The following is a 20,165-nucleotide window of genomic DNA, read 5'->3' as shown; positions in this document are numbered from 1 at the left end:
AGCTATAGATCCTGTCATGAGATGCAATTAGAATATTAGCTTGGTTCAGTAAGCACCAATACCACCTAGCCTGAGAGTTGAGAGTTTCAGCCCCATTGTAGGACATGAGCACATAATCCGAGCTGACACTCCACTGCAGTATTAAATGCTGCATTTTCAGAAGTGCCATCCTTCAAATGAAAGTTTACACTGTTCCGCAAGTTTAAATGGAATTCCTGAGGAACTCTTTGAAGAAGAGCAGGAGTTTCCCAAAGTCTTGGATGACATTTTTCCCTTCACTTACACCAGCAAAAAGATTAACCTGCCACTCATCCTGTGGCAGTATCTTGGATCTTGCTATGTACAAAATGGCTACATGTTTGCCTACATGATGATAGTCACTATACTTCCAAGAAAGCACTTCACAGAAAATGCATTAGAGGTGTTTAAGAAAGGTGCTAAACCGCCAAATAAGTAGATTTTTATTCTCCATCTTGTCCCCCCCACCCCATGCTTCCAATGGAGTGATACCCCTTACTGGCAGAAGGATACTTAATTACTGCAACACTAAGAAACAAGATTATATAATGTAGGTCGGAAGATTTTTGTTATTTCTGTAGCTGTCAGGTCTACACATTGGTGTCTCAGGTTTCACTTCCCTTGCACATTAAACGTCCCATTTTAAAAACAATCAATACATGGCTGGTTTCTCCTCCCCCTTCCCCACCAAACATTCACCACATTTAAAGGAATAGGGGGATTTTAAAAATAACGAAGTCAGGAATATGAGCCATACCGTTGTGACTGGAGCTCTATCAGGACTGAATTTTCTGTCCTTGTTTCATTTGATATTATGTATTCCTCTGCTGACTCCTCCGTGTGTGTGACTGCTTCCTGTGCTTGCTGCTTCTGTGCTGAACCCCTGGCTGTGAGGAACTGTGCCAGTCGCGTTCTCTCTCTAACAGATTCTGCTAATTTTTCCCAGGCATCTGTCGACATCACAGAACTGAGCTCGTCTTCAAAGCCAGGGTGTTCTTCATAAAATAATAAATGCCTTGAGCGAACTGTGAGAAGAAAATTGACCAGAATTTAAAGCCACATTTATGCCCTTCACCACATAAACCTGCCACCAGCTTTCTTACTAAATAACTCAGGTTGTCTCACAGGATAACTTTGTACCTCCATTATACTGGCAAAATTCCAAATATCGATTGCAGCAAACAAGAAGTCAAGGATTTTTACACAAGTGTCCGCAAGATTATCAGATTTCTATCGACGTGGATTCAGGCATGCTAAGTGGAATTCAAAATTGTGCATTCTAGGTTTTTCTGCATGTATTGGCTTACCATATAAGCACATACTAGTAAAAAACATTTGAGAAAACGATAGCCATTTTCCTTTTGGTAGTTGACATGGTTTTTTGGAAGTCTAGATAGGAAACACCCGGAAGGAGGCAATCCCCAGGATCAAGACATTGTTTGCATGGGGTCCTACACAATGAGGAATGTGAAAAACAATGCTCTGTGATGATGATGCTCTCTGCAAACTGGAGCCTTCTGCCAAGTTAACATCACAGGTTTGACAAAGGTAAATATAACCAATTCAAAATGAAACAAAGTGAACCACAAATTTACTGCTCATACATCAGAAAGCAGCAACAGTAATGGTCAAGGCATACTTAGTAGACAATTGCAAGTAAACACCACTGACACAAGAGTGCCTGAGACATGGCGGAGGTGTACGTACTGATAAACATATGACCATTTATGGTCCAAGTAATATAAAATCAAGCCTGAAGTGAAAGATACAAAGCTGGTAGTTTGAGTTTTTTTTGAAGTGCTGCCTGCTCTTTATCCTCAATTGGTCCTTAATTATCCTCTCAGAATGGAAACAATTGACTTGAAAAGAGTGGTGAGCAAAATGGTGCGAATAGAAGGAAATCATTTTTGGTAACTGTAGAACTTTTTGTCGTAGATGGAACTTGTACAGGAACAATAGTCTGTATACTAACATGTGGGGATAAATAAGTGTTGCTTTAGAACATGAAAACATAATTGGTATTCACCTGGAAATGCAAATTCTCTCTTTCGTTATGTAAACCAAATTTGGTACAAGTGTAGCAGAATTAAGATACAGATAAATACTGGTTAAGGTTATGGAACTGAAGCAAAAAGGAGAAGGAAATTATGTTCAGGATAAGGAGATGAATGGGAATATAATAAATAGTTTAAATACAGCAGTAAATACAACTTTGCAACGCAATGCACAGACACATGGAATGATATACATATACAACAATACTGCTATTATTGGAAGAACAGAAACGCTGTTAAAAGCAGATGGACAGGAAACAAAACTATAGGGTTGTAGAATGCTGCATTTAAGGTTCATCTATACAGCTAATTTTACAAGTGGCACTATTAGCAAGGATGATAGAAACATAGAAATTAGGAGGAGTAGGCCATTCAGCCCTTCGAGCCTGCTCCGCCATTCAGTATGATCATGGCCGATCATCCAACTTGATAGCCTGCTCCTGCTTTCTCCCCATATCCTTTGACCCCTTTTGCCCCATGAGCTATATCTAACTCCTTCTTGAAAGCAGAAATGTTTTGGCCTCAACTACTTTCTGTGGTAGCGAATTCCACAGGCTCACCACTCTCTGGGTGAAGAAATTTCTCCTCATCTCAGTCCTAAATGGTCTACCCCGTATCCTCAGACTGTGACCCCTGGTTCTGGACTCCCCCACCATCGGGAACATCCTTCCTGCATCTACCCTGTCTAGTCCTGTTAGAGTTTTATGGGTTTCTATGAGATCCCCCCTCATGCTTCTGAACTCCAGCGAATATAATCCTAATCGACTCAATCTCTCCTCATATGTCAGTCCCGCCATCACAGGAATCAGTCTGGTAAACCTTCACTGCGCTCCCTCTATAGCAAGGACATGCTTCCTCAGATAAGGAGACCAAAACTGCACACAATATTCCAGGTGTGGTCTCACCAAGGCCCTGTATAATTGCAGCAAGACATCCCTGCTCCTGTATTCGAATCCTCTGGCTATGAAGGCCAACATACCATTTGCCTGCTTTACCGCCTGCTGCACCTGCATGCTTACCTTCAGCGACTGGTGTACGAGGACACCCAGGTCTTGTTGCACATTCCCCTCAATTTATAGCCATTCAGATAATAATCTGCCTTCCTGTTTTTGCTACCAAAATGGATAACCTCACATTTATCCACATTATACTGCATCTGCCATGCATTTGCCCACTCACTCAGCTGGTCCAAATCACACTGAAACATCTCTGCATCCTCCTCACAGCTCACCCTCCCACCCAGCTTTGTGTCATCTGCAAATTTGGAGATATTACATTTAGTTCCCTCATTTAAATCATTAATAGATATTGTGAATAGCTGGGGTCCCAGCACCGATCCCTGCGGTACCCCACTAGTCACTGCCTGCCATTCAGAAAAAGACCCTTTTATTCCTACTCTTTGTTTCCTGTCTGCCAACCAAGTTTTCTATCCATCTCAATACACTACTGCCAATCCCATGTGCTTTCATTTTACATGCTAATCTCTTACGTGGGGCTTTGTCGAAAGCCTTCTGAAAGTCCAAATAAACCACATCCACTGGCTCCCCCTCATGAACGCTACTAGTTACATCCTCGAAAAATTCCAGTAGATTTGTGAAGCACGATTTTCCTTTCGTAAATCCATGCTGACTATGTCCGATTCTGCCACTGTTTTCCAAGTGCTCAGCTATTAAATCTTTTATAATGGACGCTAAAATTTTCCCCACTACCGACGTCAGGCTGACTGGTCTATAATTCCCTGTTTTCTCTCTACCTCTCTGTTTAAATAATGGGATTACATTAGCTACCCTCCAATCTGTAGGAACTGTTCCAGAATCTATAGAATTTCAGAAGATTACCACCAACGCATCCATTATTTCTAAGGCCATTTCCTTAAGTACTCTGGCATGTAGATTATCAGGCCCTGGGGGTTTATCGGCCTTCAATCCCATCAATTTCCTCAACACCATTTCTCTACTAATATTGATTTCTCCCAGTTCCTCCCTCTCACTAAACCGTGGGCTGAATTTTTGCCTTCGGCGAGCAGGAGGCGGGGCCCGCTTGCCGATGTGTAAAATGACATGGGATGATGTCAGGCGGAACCCCCGACGTCATCCCGCCCCATTTAAATTTTCAGGAAGGCGGGCCTGCAGCAAAATCAGCTGTGCGCCCGCCAACCTGTCAATGGCCAATTGAGGCCATTGACAGGATCATTAAAACAATTAAAGGACCTGCCCGTCCAACCTTAATCCCATGTAGGGATTTAAAAAGTTTAATAAAGTTTTAGTATAAATTATGAACATGTCACATGAGGGGGACATGTTAAGGATTTTTTTTCTATTTTTAATGTTTTTAGAACTGTCAGCGATTTCCCTGAGGCAGCACTTAGCCTCAGGGAGATGTGCGCTCTTGGGGAATCCCCCCCCACCCGACCGCACAGGGAGCGCATAGCGCTTCTTGGCGGACGTCACGCTGGGCGGGCCTTAATTGGCCCGCCCATGTAAAATGGCGGCAGGGCCCTCTTCTCCGGCGGGAATCGGCTCTCCTACCACCGGAGATTGGGTCGGGCCCGCCCGCTCGGAAGGCAGAAAATTCTGCCCCATGTGTTCCTCAATACTTCTGGTATGTTATTTGTGTCCTCCTTTGTGAAAGCAGAACCAAAGTATGTATTTAGTTATTAGATTTAGGTATTAGATCTTAAACTCCCCCTCCCCCCATCCCCACCCCGTTTCTTCCCCCTCCCCTTTTTTTTCAATAATTTATATAGATTCTTCTTTTCAAACCTATTTCCATTATTTTTAAATCTAAAACTAAAACTTTGTTAGTCTTTCCACCCCACCCCCACTAGAGCTGTACCTTGAGTATCCTGCCATCCATTCTTAATTAGCACTTTTCTTAGATAATATCACCACCTTCAACACCTCTTTGATCCTTTTGTCTGTGACATCTTTTGATTATCTGCTCCTATCACTGCTTGCTTATCCCCACAACCACCCCACCCTCAACTTCTCTCTCCCCCCGCCCCCCACCTTAGACCAGCTTATATTTCACCTCTCTCCTAACTATACTTCAGTTCTGCCGAAGGGTCATGAGGACTCGAAACGTCAACTGTTTTCTTCTCCACCGATGCTGCCAGACCTGCTGAGTTTTTCCAGGTAATTCTGTTTTTGTTATGTATTTAGTTGGTCAGCCATTTCTTTGCTCCCCATTAGGAATTCCCCTGTTTTGACCATAAGGGGCCTTTTTTGGCTTCACCAATCTTTTTTCTCTTCACATACCTATAGAAACTTTTACAGTCAGTTTTTATGTTCCCTGCAAGCTTACTCTCGTACTCTATTTTCCCCTTCTTAATCAATCCTTTGGTCCTCCTTTGCTGAATTCTAAACTGCTCTCAATCCTCAGGTATGTTGTTTTCTCTGGCCAATTTGTATTCCTCTTCCTTGGATCTAATACTATCTCTAATTTCCCTTGTAAGCCATGGTTTGGCCACCTTTCCTGTTTTACTTTTGCGCCAGACAGGAATAAAAAATTGTTGCAGTTCACCCAAGCGCTCTTTGAATGTTTGCCATTGCCTATCCACCATCATCCCTTTAAGTAACGTTTCCCAATCCAGCATAGCCTCATACCATCGTAGTTTCCTTTATTAGGGTTCAGGACCCTCATCTCAGAAACAGCGGTGTCACTCTCCATCTTGATGAAGAATTCTATCACATTATGGTCGCTCATCCCCTAGGGGCCTCGCACAACTAGATTGCCAATTATTCTTTTCTCATTACACAATACCCAGTCTAGGATGGCCTGTTCTCTCGTTGGTTCCTCGACGTATTGGTCCAGAAAACCATCCCGTATACACTCCAGGAATTCCTCCACTACGGTATTGTTACTAATTTGATTTGCCCAATCTATATGCAGATTAAAGTCACCCATAATTACAGATGTTCCTTTATTGCATACGTCTCTAATTTCCTGTTTAATGCCAATCCCAATATCACCACTACAGTTTGGGGGTCTATATACAATCCCCACTAACATTTTTTGTCCCTTAGTGTTTCTCAGCTCTACCCATACAGATTCCACATCGTCGGAGCTAATATCTTTCCTCACTATTGCGTGATTTCCTCTTTAACCAGCAATGCAATTCCACCGCCTTTTTCTTTTTGTCTGTCCTTCCTAAATACTGAATAGCCCTGGATGTTCAGTTCCCATCCCTGATCACCCTGCGCCATGTCTCCGTAATCCTGACTATATCATACCTGTTTATATCTATTTGCACGGTTAATTCATCCACTTTACTGCCATTGCTCCTCACGTTAAGGCAAAAAGCCTTAAGGCTTGTCTTTTTAACATTACTTGTCCCGTTCCCACTATTTTTCACCGAGGCCCCGTTTGATTCTTGCCCTTGATTTCTCTGACTATCACTTTCCTTATTCCCCTTTCTGTCTTTTGTTCTTGTCCTTGATTACCCCTCCTCTGACTCCTTGCATAGGTTCCCATCCCCCTGCCATTTTAGTTTAAACCCTCCCCAACCACTCTAGAATGGCAGGGGGATGGGAACCTATGCAAGGAGTCAGAGGAGGGGGAAATCAAGGATCTAATGATCTAACACAACAAAAGGCAATTAGGCATAACATGATAGATTCTTTTGTTTTAAAACGTATATCAACTCCACTTATCTCACTCTTGCGTTCAATCTCTTCTCCTTCCAAAAATATATCTCATTATTTTTCAATCTATTAGTATTGCCCATTTAATTCTTTCTTTGGTAACGTATTCCACATCTCTCTTGCTCTTCTTGCTTCCCAATTATTACCTCATATCCGCTGGCATTCACCAGAGTGAAAAATTTATCAAGTTGAGGGTTTTTAATTTCCTTCAAAAGCTTTAATCCTTATAAACTTCAAATTTGGTGAACAACAGTATAAGTTGATATATAGCCTTAGAAAAGCATCTCAAAGCACTTCACAGACAAGAATGAGCTCAAGGAGATAATAGCAAAGGTGGCCAAGAAGTAGAAGAGGTGGGCTTTAAAGGAGAACCAGAAAGGAAGGGAGGTGGAGATGCAGAAAGGTTTAGAGGGAGAATTCCACAGTGTAAAATCTAAGCGGCTGAAGGCATGGCTGTCAATGGTGTGGCAAACAGAGTTGGGGATGCACAGAGGCCAGAGTTGGGGATGCACAGAGGCCAGAGTCGGAGAAATAGAGTTCTTGGAGGGTTGTAAGGCAGGTGAGCGTGACAGTGATGGGGAGAATTTTAAATTGGAAGTGTTGGGGGGGGACCAGGAGCCAATGTAGGACAATGAGTACATGGAAGATTGGTGCGCGGGACTTGGCGCACAATAAAGATACCGGCAGTGATTTTGGATGAACAAGTTTATGGAGGGTGGTGGCTGTCCAGGAGAACATTGGTTACCTTAAAGTTTGCTTTTTTCCCCCCCAGAAGAGAAAGAAGCCAAACTTTGTTAACTCTTTCCATAACTCAAATGCTCAAGACGTGGAATTGTCGTTGCTGTCTATCCTTCTTATGGGCAACAGCTATCAGAACGGTGAATATAGTAGCAAGAGGGGAAATTGTGGAACCAATCTGGGTAGAAATTAGGAATAAACAAAACATTTTAAATGGGATAACCATGGAAAAGCCTTGATATCTCAGATGAGATGAACAAACCAGTTACAACTACAAAGCATTGGAGTAAAAAGTACAGCTTAAGAAATGTATTTAATGGCTCCTTAACAACATAAAACTGCTTGGTGAATTTACCCACGTCACATACAGCCATAGTCAGCGGACTTTGAAGCTATTTTTCTAATTGTCTGAATTCCCAAGTCACCGAGTCTAACTCAACTGTTGTTGGAAGTGAGTAGTCCAAAAGTGACTGTCGCACAGATGCAACTCAGATAGGGTACATGATTTAAACATTATCTTTAATTTTCAGGAAAATTGCGCAAGTTAGAATATTTTTCTGCCTATAGAAAATAATATTGATTTTAGTATCAATCACACATATATACCACTTTGCTCCATCAGTAACCTCAATATACAATTTAATTTGCAATTGTGCAGAATTGCTGAAAATACATAATTACTCCAGATTATAATTAACTGATTTGAATTTATTAATTTCCTTATAATCTCCATCAAAACGGTTGCATTCCCTTCCAGCTGGCTAACTGCAGTGCTGGAGGAAAATCTAATTTGAGCCCAGGATGAGGATCATTACAATTGGAGTCAGACAAGAGCAGATTGAATTGCATAGATCATTTGCAAGAACTGAATGCTGCCTGCACACCAAAGGTCATTATGCAAAAGCTCCAGAATGCTTATCCACCTCACTGTCCACAACCTACAATCAAATGCCCTTGAGGTGCAACAAAGTTTGTTGAGCTACATACCAGTGGAAACTTTCAGTAAAAGGTCAAGCATCACACCCAATCTTTTCTTTTGTGACCTTTGATGATGGGAAGGCTCAGATAAATGTTTGCAGTTCCCACGATGTTTTGCATCATCTTAAATGGTATTGAATAAAGCTAGAATTCTTTAGTCTGCCTTATCAATTGGTCCTCATCGCTAAATGCTGTTTATTTATATTTTCACCTGGCCACATCAGCAAATGTTATATTACAACATCCAGCACATTCCCCCTCAACCGAACTTTTTGGAACTCTATTGGTCACTGGCCTGTCGTGCTGTTTTTCGTTCTTTATTAATCATCCTTCCTGTTTCCAAGCCAATTTTGCATGTAACTAGTTGATTTGTTATTAATTTTACCAGCCTTAATATTCTCTAACTGCTACACATGAGCTTTTACCAAGCATTGCCCGAAAATCAAACATATTCTCACTGTACAGCCCTTGAACACTAGCATATGGGCTGGTGCTCTTTAGATTATTCCAACACATTGTGATTTCTGATTAAAGGTAGCTACTGAAAGATCAGTGCACTAAAGAAGACTGAGACATTTTAATAATCAGAGTGAATAATGGGACAATAAAAGCTAGAGCTCCCTGGATGACGAAAGATGGAGAATAAGATGAAACAGAAAAAAGGGGCGATTGACAGATGTCAGATTGATAACACAAGTGAGAACCAGATTGAATATAGAAAGTTCTGAGGGGAAATGTAAATGGAAATAAGAGAGGCTAAGAGAGAATATAAGAGGAGGCTGGCAGCTAACGTTAGAGGGAATCCAAAAGACTTCCATCAGTATAAAAATAGTAAAAGGATAATCAGAAGAGAGAAGAAGCCAATTAGAAACAAAAAGGGGATCTATGCAGGGGGGTGGAGGGCATGGCTGGATTACTAAATGAATACTTTACATCTGTTTTTACCAAGGAAGAAGATATTGCCAAAGTCATAGTGGAAGAAGGGGCAGTTGAGATACTGGATGGACTAAAAATTGACAAAGAGGAAGGATTTGAAGGGTTGGCTCCACTTAAAAGTTGATAGGTCACCATGAATGGACGGGATGTATCTGAGAATGTTGAGAGAAGTAAGGATGGGAATTGTGGAAATACTGGCCATAATCTTCCAAATATGAGGCTGGTTCCAGAGGACTGGAGAATTGCAAATTCTCTTGTTTAAAAAAAGAGGATAGACCCAGCAACTATAGGCCAGTAATTTTAACTTTGATGGGAAAGTTCTTTGAAACAATAATCTGTGACAAAATTAACAGTGACTTGAGCAATTGCAAACTCATTAGGGAAAGTCAGTACTGATTTGTTAAAGGTAAATTGTGTTTAACCAACTTGACTGACTATTTTGATTAGGTAACAGATGGGGTTGATGAGGATAACACAGTTGATATGATGTACATGGACTTCCAAAAGACATTTGACAATGTGTCACATATTGGCTTGGCAACAAAGTTGAAGCTCATGCAATAAAATGAATAGACATAGCAGGATCCAAAATTGGCTGAGTGACAGGAAACAGGGAATGGTGGCAAATGTTGTTTTTTAGATTTGAGAAAGGTATCCAGAGGGGTTACCCGTGGTCAGTACTAGGACCACTGCTTTTCTTGACATGTATCAATGAGCTGGACTGGATTTTGTAGGGCATAATTTTATAATGTGCAGGTGGCTCAAACTTATGTCTTTTGAACTGAGAGGCAGCTAGTGACTTCAAGAGGACATAGACAGGCTGGTGGAATGGGCGGACACATAGCAGATTAAATTTAATGCAGAGGATGTGTGAAGTGATATATTTTGGTAGGAAGAAAGAGGAGAGGTAAGATAAACTAAAAGGCACAATTTTAAAGTGGGTGTAGGAACAGAGATCCCCAGGGTGCACAAACCATTGAAGGTGGCTGGGAAGATTGAAAAACTTATTAAAAAGGCATGGGATCCAGGGCTTTATAAATAGAGGCATAGAGTACATGAGCAAGGAGGTTATGTTGAACTTGTATAAAACACTGGTTTGGCCTCAACTGGACTACTGCATCCAATTCTGGCCACTTTAGGAAGGATGTGAAGGCATCAGAGAGGGTGCGGAAAAGATTTACGAGAATGGTTCCAGGGATGAGGGACTTCAGTTAAATAGGCAGATTGGAGAAATTAGGGCTGTTCTCCTCACAGAAGAAAGGGTTCAGCGGAGATATGATAGAGGTGTTCAAAATCACGAGGGGTGGAGACAGATTAGATAGTGAAAAACTGTTTCAGTTGGCAGAAGGGTCAGGAGTCAGAGGACACTGATTTAAGGTGGGACTCTGGTGGAGGGAGATTCAGCAAGGCTTCCAAATGGGAATTTGATAAACACCTGAAGAGAAAAATATTGTAGGGCTACGGGGAAAGGTAGGGAAGTGGAATTAGCTGATTTGCTCTTGCTGAGAGCCAGCATGGACAAGATGGGCCAAATGGTTATAGCACAGGAGGTCAAGTTATGATCCTAGGAAACAGTTTTCTAGAGAAGCTTTTATCATCTGTAAATCCATCTTTATACTTCTAATTTTTAAACCTATACTTGGAAACAAATATTTCCCCTTTTTCTTTAAAAAGGGTTGATCAAGAAAGCACTGAACTCTGATCTGTGCTGAATTCTCAGTAGCTAGCGAGTATAAGCACTAATCATCGACGTAAATACCAACCTATAAAGGAGAACTGCTAATAGGCTGCTACCAATTCCTACTTAGGATATTAAGAAAATTCAGATCCATCAAAAATTAAGCAACACATGGCACAGCACCACTGAACAGATACTTTGTGTATGTCTTCATTTTAGAAGACACAAAAAAAATCCCAAGAATACTTGAAAATAAAGAGGTAAAAGGGAGGGAGGAACTCAAAAAGAGTGTGCAACCTCAACAGAGTGAGAGACTTTGGTGAGCCGAGGAAAACTTAAATATCTTTCTAAAAATCTAATATTGTTTATATTTAAGGCTATAGTCTCTTACAACTACTTGTCTCTACCTTACCAGTGGCTGCATATGACTCCTGTGTAGAATCCTGGACAGGTAAGACTGTTTTTGTCACAGAGGATGAGAATGGGTCAAATCTGTTACTGAAACTGCCCAGTGCAATGGCAAAACACAGCACCACAATCTGCAACAGCAAGAAAATCAAACGATTAGAATAATTGAAGAAAAGATTCATTAATTTTGATAATGTAACAGAGGGACTTCAATTAAGTTACTGATTTAAAAAAAAATGACACTTGGAAGTATAGAACAGGTTTCAACTGCTGTCTTAGTTAGACGTGGTATTACAATCTACTCTTAATTCATAGTCAGCCAAATTATATGGTTCAACATTTTTTGATAACTAAGTTTCCACTGATATTAAGATTGCTTAGTTCAAATTGTTAGATACATTGGAAAACAAAAGGTGGTTTCAAATTATCAAGAGAAAGCTGTAGTTACCTTATTAGATGGTGAGCTACAGTTTGTTATTAACAAGGTTATGAAATGAGACAAGGGGTGGGAGGGGTAATGGGCACCTAAACATCTAACAATGTTTTAAAAACACAAATATCAGGTAGAAAAACAAAATGGTGGGTCAGCCTGGCTAACAAATGGCACAGCATCAGTGAACAATACTTTGTGTCCATCTTCACTGTAGAAGATGCAAAAAAAATCCCAAGACTACATGAAAATAAAGAGGTAAAAGGGAGGGAGGGAGGAACTCAAAAAGAGTGTGCGACCTCAACAGAGTGAGAGTTTGGTGAGCTGAGGAAAACTTAAATATCTTTCTAAATATCTAATATTGCTTGTATTTAAGAATTTAAACAATATTTGCAATTAAATGTAAGTCTCATCCAGGGGCCTAAGCAGGGAGATAGAAGCTATCCACTGCCAACAGCCGAAATGGTTAATTAAGGAAACTAGCTTGAACTGGTCTTGCTGTACCTTGTTCACCTAGTCCCTTTGTTTAGAACATATAAATTCAGACATCCACAGTGTGACCAGCACTGAGTGTGCGACCTCAACAGAGTGTGAAAGTTTGGTGAGCTGAGGGAGTTTGGTGAGGAGGGGAGGGAGGTGCTCCTTTGCTTTTTCTAAATTTTTCACCCTGTAGGAACTGGTTCTTGCTCTACTATGGGAGAAGCTAGCTAGCTGTTTTCTGAGTATCTGGTAAGTGGTCGAAGTCTATTCTATTCTTAAAGTTTAAAATATTACAGGAATTTGTGATAAGATTAATAAATATATAAGATAAAGTAAAAAAACTGAATGAAATAATTAAGCAATTAAAGTACATAAGTATGGCAGGACAGGTGATGCATCATGGCTACAGCATGTGGGAGTTCCTGGATATCACTGTTATCCAGGGCAAACATGTCAACAGTAAGTGTCTGTGGCTTGAGGAGCTTTGGCTGAGTCACTGAGCTGGAGAATGAGCTGCGAACACTGACACATCAGGAAGGGGGAAAGTTACCTGGACACTTTGTACCAGGAGGCGGTCACACCATTGGGTCAGGGTCTTCTGATTTGGAAGGTGGTCGGGGACAGGAGGGTGTGACTGTAGCTGAGGCAGGTAAGGGGACCCAGAGAGCATGAGTGCAGGAGTATCAGCCTCTGCAACTGTCCAAGCTCTTTCAGCTTGTTTGGATGAGAGTGGGGCTGCAGGGCGGATGAGCTGCCTGACCATGGCACCATGGTACAGGAAGCCGTTCAAGTGGGGGAGCATGAAGGAATGTAGTGGTAGTAGGGGACAGTATAGTGAGGGGGATTGACACTGTTCTCTGCAGCAAGGAGCGAGAGTCCAGGCGGCTATGTTGCCTGCCCAGTGCCAGGGTTCAGGACATTAGCTCAGGGCTAGAGAAGAACCTGCAGTGGGAGAGGGAGGCCCAGTGGTCGTGGTCTGTGTAGGCATCAATGTAATAGGCAGGATGAGGAAGGAGACTCTGCATAGTCAGTATGAGGACCTAGGCACCAAATTAAGTAGAGCTTCAAAGGTAATAATTTCTGGATTATTACTTGATCCACATGCAAAGAGGCATAGAACAAGAAGATTAGAGAAATGAATGCATGGCTCAAAGACTAGTGCGGGAGAAGTGGGTTCCGGTTTGTGGGGCACTGGCACCAGAATTGGGGAAAGTGGGATCTGTACCGTTGGGATGGTCTACACCTGTACCATGCTGGGGCTAGTGTCCTTGCAAGCCGCATAACCAGGGAAATAGAGAGGGTATAAACTGAATAGTGGGTGCAAGGGATCAAATTTGGGAAGATGTGGAAATCCAAAGAGTGGAGACAAGGCAAGGAAGAAATGTACTAATATGGGAAATTATAAACAGATCATGACAGGAAGGGACAGAGAGTACAAATCTAAGAGTAAATCAGATAAGGCTAGATGCTACAAAAATAATAAAAGGACAAACTAAAAGCTCTGTATCTAAATGAACATACTATTAGAAAATGGGCCTTGAATTTTTCGTTTGTTGGACGCATGCAGTCGGCAGGCCCAGAAACAGACAGAAAATGGGCCCCCAACTGTGATTTCACGCTGGCTGGCCAATTAACTACCAGCGGGTGTGAAATGCGTGCTGAGAAATGCTCAGCGCTGCCAGGGAGGAGGCAGGAAAAGGGCAGGCTGAGCAGGGTGGAAGAGTCAGTTACTAGGGGACATTGATTTAAGGTGAGAGGAGAAAACTATAGAGGAGATTTGCGGGGCAAGTTTTTTTACGCAGAGGGTAGTGAGTTTCTGGAATTCGCTGCCAGAGGAGGTGGTGGAAGCAGGTACGATGGTGGTGTTTAAGAGGCAGCTTGACAAATACATGAATAGGATGGGAATAAAGGGATACGGACCCCGGAAGTGCAAAATGTTTTAGTTGATGGGCAATATGAACGGTGCTGTACTTTTTTTTGTTCTTTGTTCTAACTGAGGGTGCGGGTGAGCACTTCTAGTGAGCTCCCTGAAGGCAGACAGCTGTCCCAGGGAGCTGCAAATCTCCACAGAATAAACAAAATGACAAAAATGCCGCAAAATATGTCCATGTAGCACAATGAAGAACCTGAAAGCATACCTCATAAAAAACCAGTCCCCACATAAATCTTTTTATTTTATTTTCCCTGTAGATTTCATCCCATCCTGGTTCGAGGTTTGAGCAAAAATGTGAATGCTGCCTGGGATAATGGCCCGTCCGCCAACCGTAAATATGTACAGGCCACGTAAAATTGCTGTTAATTGCATCATTAACGGGCTTAATTGCTCACTTAATTGTTGTCGCGCGCACCCGCTGAGTGAAATATTGTGCGAGTGCGTGATGACGCCGGGACGCTCGCCCGATGTCATCTCGCGCTATTTCGTTTGGGTTGGGATGTAAAATTCTGGCCGTGAACAGATAGTGCAAGTAGAAATAAATAAGTACAATCTGATAGTCATTACAGAGACATTACAGGATGACATAGATTGTAACCCCAACATTGAAGGGCACATGTGATTTAGGAAGAATAGGAAGTTAGGAAAAGGTGGAGGGGTGGCTTTGTTAATTAATAATGGCATTAGAACATTAGAGAGGCATGACTTAAGTTCAGGAAACCAGGACGTAGAAGCGGTTTGGGTTGAGATGAGGAATAATAAAGGCAAAAAGTAACTTGCGGGAGCGGTATTCAGGCCCCCCAATTGTAACTACCCAGTAAGGCAGAGTATAAAAGAAGAGATAATGGAAGCTTGTCAAAAAGGTACAGCGATAATCATTGGGGATTTTAATCTACATCTAGACAGGAAAAATCAGATGGGCAAAGGTAATGTAAATGAGGAGTTTGTAGACGTTTTTGAGATAGTCTCTTAGAACAGCATTTTCTGGAGCCAAAGAGCAGGCAATACAAGATCTGGCATTGAGCAAGGAGATGGGATTAATTAATGATCTCATAGTGAAGACGCCCCTAGGTAACAGCGGCCATATGATGATTGAATTTTACATTCATTTTGATGGAGATGAGTGCGTCCAAGACTAGCATTTTACATTTAAATAAGGGCAATTAGGAGGACATGAAAGTGGAATTAGCTAAAGTGAACTGGAAATTGAGGTTAAGAGATAGGTCAATAAAGGTTCAGTGGCAGACATTTGAAGGATATTTCAGAATACACAGAATAGATATATTCCAATGAGAAAGAAAGATTCCAAGGGTGGGGGGAGTGGGGGTTAACCAAAAATGTTAAAGGCAGTATCAAACTTAAAGAAAAAGCATGTAATTGCACAAAGATGGGTGGCAGGTCAGATTGGAAAGAATATAAAGAATAGCAAAAAATGACAAAAAGATTAATAAGGAGGGAAAAATTACAATGCGAGAGAAAGCTAGTTAATAATATAAGGACGGATAGTAAGAATTTCTATTGGTATTTAAATAAGAAAAGAGTTAACAAAGTGTGCGTTGGTCCTATAGAAAGTGTGTCTGGGGAATTGATAATGGAAGGTAGGGAGATGGTGGATGAATTAAACAGGTATTATGCTTCGGTCTTCACTATAGAGGACGCCAGGTAACATCCCAGCAATAGCTGTAAATCAAGAAATGGAAGGGAGGGTGGGGCTCAGGAAAATTACAATCACCAGGAGAGTGGTACTTAGCAAATTGTTGGGGCTGCGGGCTGACAAATCCCCAGGTCTGGATGGACTTCACCCTAAGGTCTTGAAAGAAGTGGCTAGAGTGGAAGTTGATGCATTGCTTTTAATTTTCCAAAATTTGCTAGATTCGAGGAAGGTTCCATTAGACTGAAAAATGGCAAATTTAACTCCTTTTTTCAAAAAGGGAGGGAGAGAGAAAGCAGGAAACTACATGCCAGTTAGCCTAACATCTGCCATAGGAAAATGTTGGAAGCTATTATTAAAGATGTTATAGCAGGGCACTTAGGAAAATGCAAGACAATTTGGCAAAGTCAACATGGTTTTGTGAAAGGGGAATCGTGTTTAATCAATTTATTGGGGTTCTCTGAAGGGGTCACATGCGCTGTGGATAAAGGGGAACCGGTAGATGTACCAGAAGGCATTTGATAAAGTGCCACTCAAAGGTTATTGAGGAAAATAAAAGCTCGTGGTGTAGGGGGTAACATATTGGCAAGGATAGAAGATTGGCTGGCTAACAGAAAGCAGAGTGTTGGCATAAATGGGTCTTTTTCTGTTTGGCAGGATATGACAAGTGGTGTGCCACAGGGGTCAGTGCTGGGGCCTCAACTTATCCAATTTATATAAATTACTTGCATGAACGGATTGAAGGAATTGTTGCTAAATTTGCTGATGACAAAAAGATAGGTAGGAAAGTGAATTGTGAAGAGGACATTAGGAGGCTACAAAGGGACACATGAATGGGCAAAGATCTGGCAAATGGAGTATAATGTGGGAAAATGTGAAATTGTCCATTTTGGCAGGAGGAATAAAAAAAGATGATCTAAATGGTGAGAGATTGCAGAGTTCTGAGATTCAGAGGAATCTGGGTGTCTAGTGCACGAATCACAAAAGGTTAGTATGCAGGTACAGCAAGTAATTAGGAAAGCGAATAGAATGTTATTGTTAATTGTGAGGGGAATTGATTACAAAAGTAGGGAGATTATTCTTCAGTTGTGCAGGGCACTGGTGAGACCACATATGGAGTATTGTGTACAGTATTGGTCTCTTTATTTAAGGAAAGATGTAAATGCATTAGAAGCAGTTCAGAGAAGGTTCACTAATACCAGGAATGGGCGGGTTGTCTTATGAGGAAAGGTTGGACAGGTTAGGCTTGGTAGGTACAGGTAGCCACTGGAGTTTAGAAGAGTAAGCGGTGACTTGACTGAAACCTTTAAGATCCTGAGGGGTCTTGACAGGTTGGATGTAGAGAGGATGTTTCCTCTTATGGGAGAATCTAGAACTAGGGGCCACTGTTTAAAAATAAGGGGTCGCACATTTAAGACAGAGATAAGAAGAACGTTATTCTTGGAGGGTCCTGAGTCTTTGGAACTCTCTTCCCCAAAAGGTGATAGAAGCAGAGTCTTTGAATATTTTTAAGGCAGAGCTAGACAGATTCTTGATTAACAAGGGTGCTAGGCAATAGAGATAGTTTTACTAAGTTATATTTGTATTTGCGGGTGTTAGGAATGAGTTTTAGCTTTAAAGCTCAAGTTTAATTTGTATTTCTGTACCTGGGTGTTAAGAAAGGTCAGAGTTTTAGTTTCACTTTATAAAACGTGCTTGCATTTCTAATGAGGAGTTTTACGGCCCCCGAGGAGAAGTTAAACAAACAACAGTAGAAAACTGGCTGTTGCCTAGCAACAGGGGGCCAACAGCTGTTTGAGTTCAGTTGGTTTGAAGACAGCTGTGAAGCAAAAACAGCCTAAGAGGGGACAGATAGGAAGTCCCAAGCTAAGGAAAATCCCACAAATCGAAGAGGAGAAAGTCCAAAAATGACCTTCTAGTCAAAGGAAGGACAGGAACCTGGAAAAGGTCCTGTTAAGTGATGTTAAGAATGAGGGGCAGAGAGAAAGGCTCCAAGCTTCAGATTTAAAGAGACAAAAGCTGCAGAAAGCAGATTTAAAGTGAGAACAGCTTGCAAGAGACAAGAAGGTCCAAGGAGACACCTGAAGGTCTGTAACTCTTTGCTGTGGGCATGTGAAGCAGTAGTGTATTGTTGACGGCTGAGTCAGAGAGACAGAGTGCGTGGAAGACAGCTTGAATGCATGTGGCGAACCAAGGAAGAGGAACATCAAAAGGAGAGTTTGAAACCCTGGAGGTGAACCCTTGCAGGAGACTGCTGAGAGAAAGCGTCGGCTTGGGAGAAGATTCCAAGGCAAGGTCTAGGAGAGTGGCGATTGGAAACCCTCGTGTGAAGGATGGAATTCAATAAGCCTGGTTTGCACATGGTGTGACAAGCGTCTGGGGGTAGTTGAGGAGAGATCCACAGCATCTGTTTGATGTGGCACATGTCACTTGGTTTCAGAGTGTTGTGTGTCTGACCACAAGGTACCATAGGTTTACCTGGACTGGGTACTTACTGTGTGCATTAGAGAATAAGATAACTTTTGTAACTTGCGTTATCCTTACAAATCTGTATACATCTGTAAAGGTATAGTTGTGGGTGAAGGAGTATTGTAATATAGTTTATCTTTTCTTGTTGAATAAGTGTTTTATTCTTTTGTTAAAAGCTCATCAGCTGACCCCTGTGCCTCTGTTCAGTAGCTAAGCTCCACATAACTAAACAAACAAAAGTTAAGATCTGTCAAGCTGGGTTCCACTCTAGGATCAGGCTGGTCCAGGGTTAACCTCAGCTGGCGATCATAACAAAGGGGGTGAAAGGTTATCAGGGGTTGGCAGGAATGTGGAGTCGAGGTTACAATCAGATCAGCCATGATCTTATTGAATGGCGGAGCAGGCTCAAGGGGCCAAATGACCCACTCCTGCTCCTAATTAATTTGTTTGTATGTAAAATCACTAGGGAAATGGTAATAGGAAAGCTATTAGCTAAAAGCTGATAAGTCCCTTGGACCTGATGGCCTGCATCCTAGAGTTTTAAAAGAAGTGGCTGCAGAAGATAGCAGATACATTGATTGTGATCTTCCAAAATCCCCTGAATTCTGGAAAGGTTCCAGCAGACTGAGAAATTGCAAATGTTACACCTCTATTCAGGAAAGGAGGGAAACAGAAAGCAGAAAACTATAGGCCAGTTAGCCTAACATGTCATAGGGAAAATGCTAGAATCCATTATTAAGGCAACAGCAGGACAGTTAGAAAATCATAACACAATCAGGCAGTCAACATGGTTTTGTGAAAGGGAAATTGTGTTTGACTAATTTATTAATGCTCTTTAAGGAAGTGAAAAGCAAGGTGGATAGAGAGGAACCTATAGATGTTGTGTATTGGGATTTCCAAAAGGCATTCAATAAGGTGCCATATCAAAAGATAAGAGCTCAATGTATAGGAGTAACATATCAGCATGAATAGAGAATTGGTTAGATCGGTTAGGAAGCAGCTATTCCTTAGCAGCAGGGCCTTAGACAGATTGCTGCTAAGGACAGTTTTGGACTCTTACTTAAGGAGGATATAATTGCATTAGATGATGTTCAGAGAAGAGTCACTTGACTGAGTCCTGGGATGAAGGGAAGGTTGGGTCAATACCCATTGGAGTTTAGAAGAATGAGTTATGGTCTTATTGAAACATATAAAGATCTTGAAGGGACTTGGCAGGGCGGATGCTGAGAGGATGTTTTCCCTTGTAGGGATGTCTAGAACTAGAGGATACAGTTTAAAAAATAGGGATCTCCCATTTAAGACTGAGATAAAGAGAATTATTTTCTCTCGGTCGTTAACCTGTGGAATTCTCTTCCCCAGAGAGCAGAGGACACGGGGTCATTGAATATATTCAAGGTTGAGTATGATAGATTGTTGATTGACAAGGGAGTCAAGGGTTATGAGGGAGCTAAACAGAAAGGTGCAGCCCACAATCAGGTCAGCCATGTTCTTATCGAATGACAGAACAGGTTCAAGGGGCCAAATGGCCTACTCCTGCTCCTAATTCTTGTGTTCTTGTAACAGAGGGACTTCAATAAAACTTATTAAAAGAAAAGGGCACTTCTGAGTACAGAACAAGTTTGAACTCCTGTCTTAGTTAGATGTCTATGATGTCCTGTCTAGTTAAAAGTCTATCCTTTATTCAAATTCTTCCAAATTCAACATTTTTTGATAACTAAGTTTCCACTGATATTAAGATTGCTTAATTCA

General features: G+C 41.5%; 1 protein-coding gene across 1 annotated transcript in view; it reads right to left on the bottom strand.

Moving 5' to 3' along the window:
- creb3l2 (cAMP responsive element binding protein 3-like 2) overlaps window positions 1–20,165 on the bottom strand; it is a 102,002-nt gene that overhangs the window by 8,101 nt on the left and 73,736 nt on the right. The window contains exons 10-11 of the mRNA XM_078568533.1: window positions 11,458–11,584; window positions 776–1,043 (exon numbers count right to left, since the gene is read on the bottom strand). Of these exons, the coding sequence (XP_078424659.1) occupies window positions 776–1,043; window positions 11,458–11,584 (395 nt within the window). The remainder of the gene's footprint in view (window positions 1–775; window positions 1,044–11,457; window positions 11,585–20,165) is intronic.

Source organism: Cetorhinus maximus, chromosome 22 (genome assembly GCF_964194155.1).
Source record: "Cetorhinus maximus chromosome 22, sCetMax3.hap1.1, whole genome shotgun sequence".
Classification (NCBI taxonomy): Eukaryota; Metazoa; Chordata; class Chondrichthyes; order Lamniformes; family Cetorhinidae; genus Cetorhinus; species Cetorhinus maximus.
The sequence above is the reverse complement of the archived record's forward strand: the minus strand, read 5'-3'. Positions and strand labels throughout refer to the sequence as shown.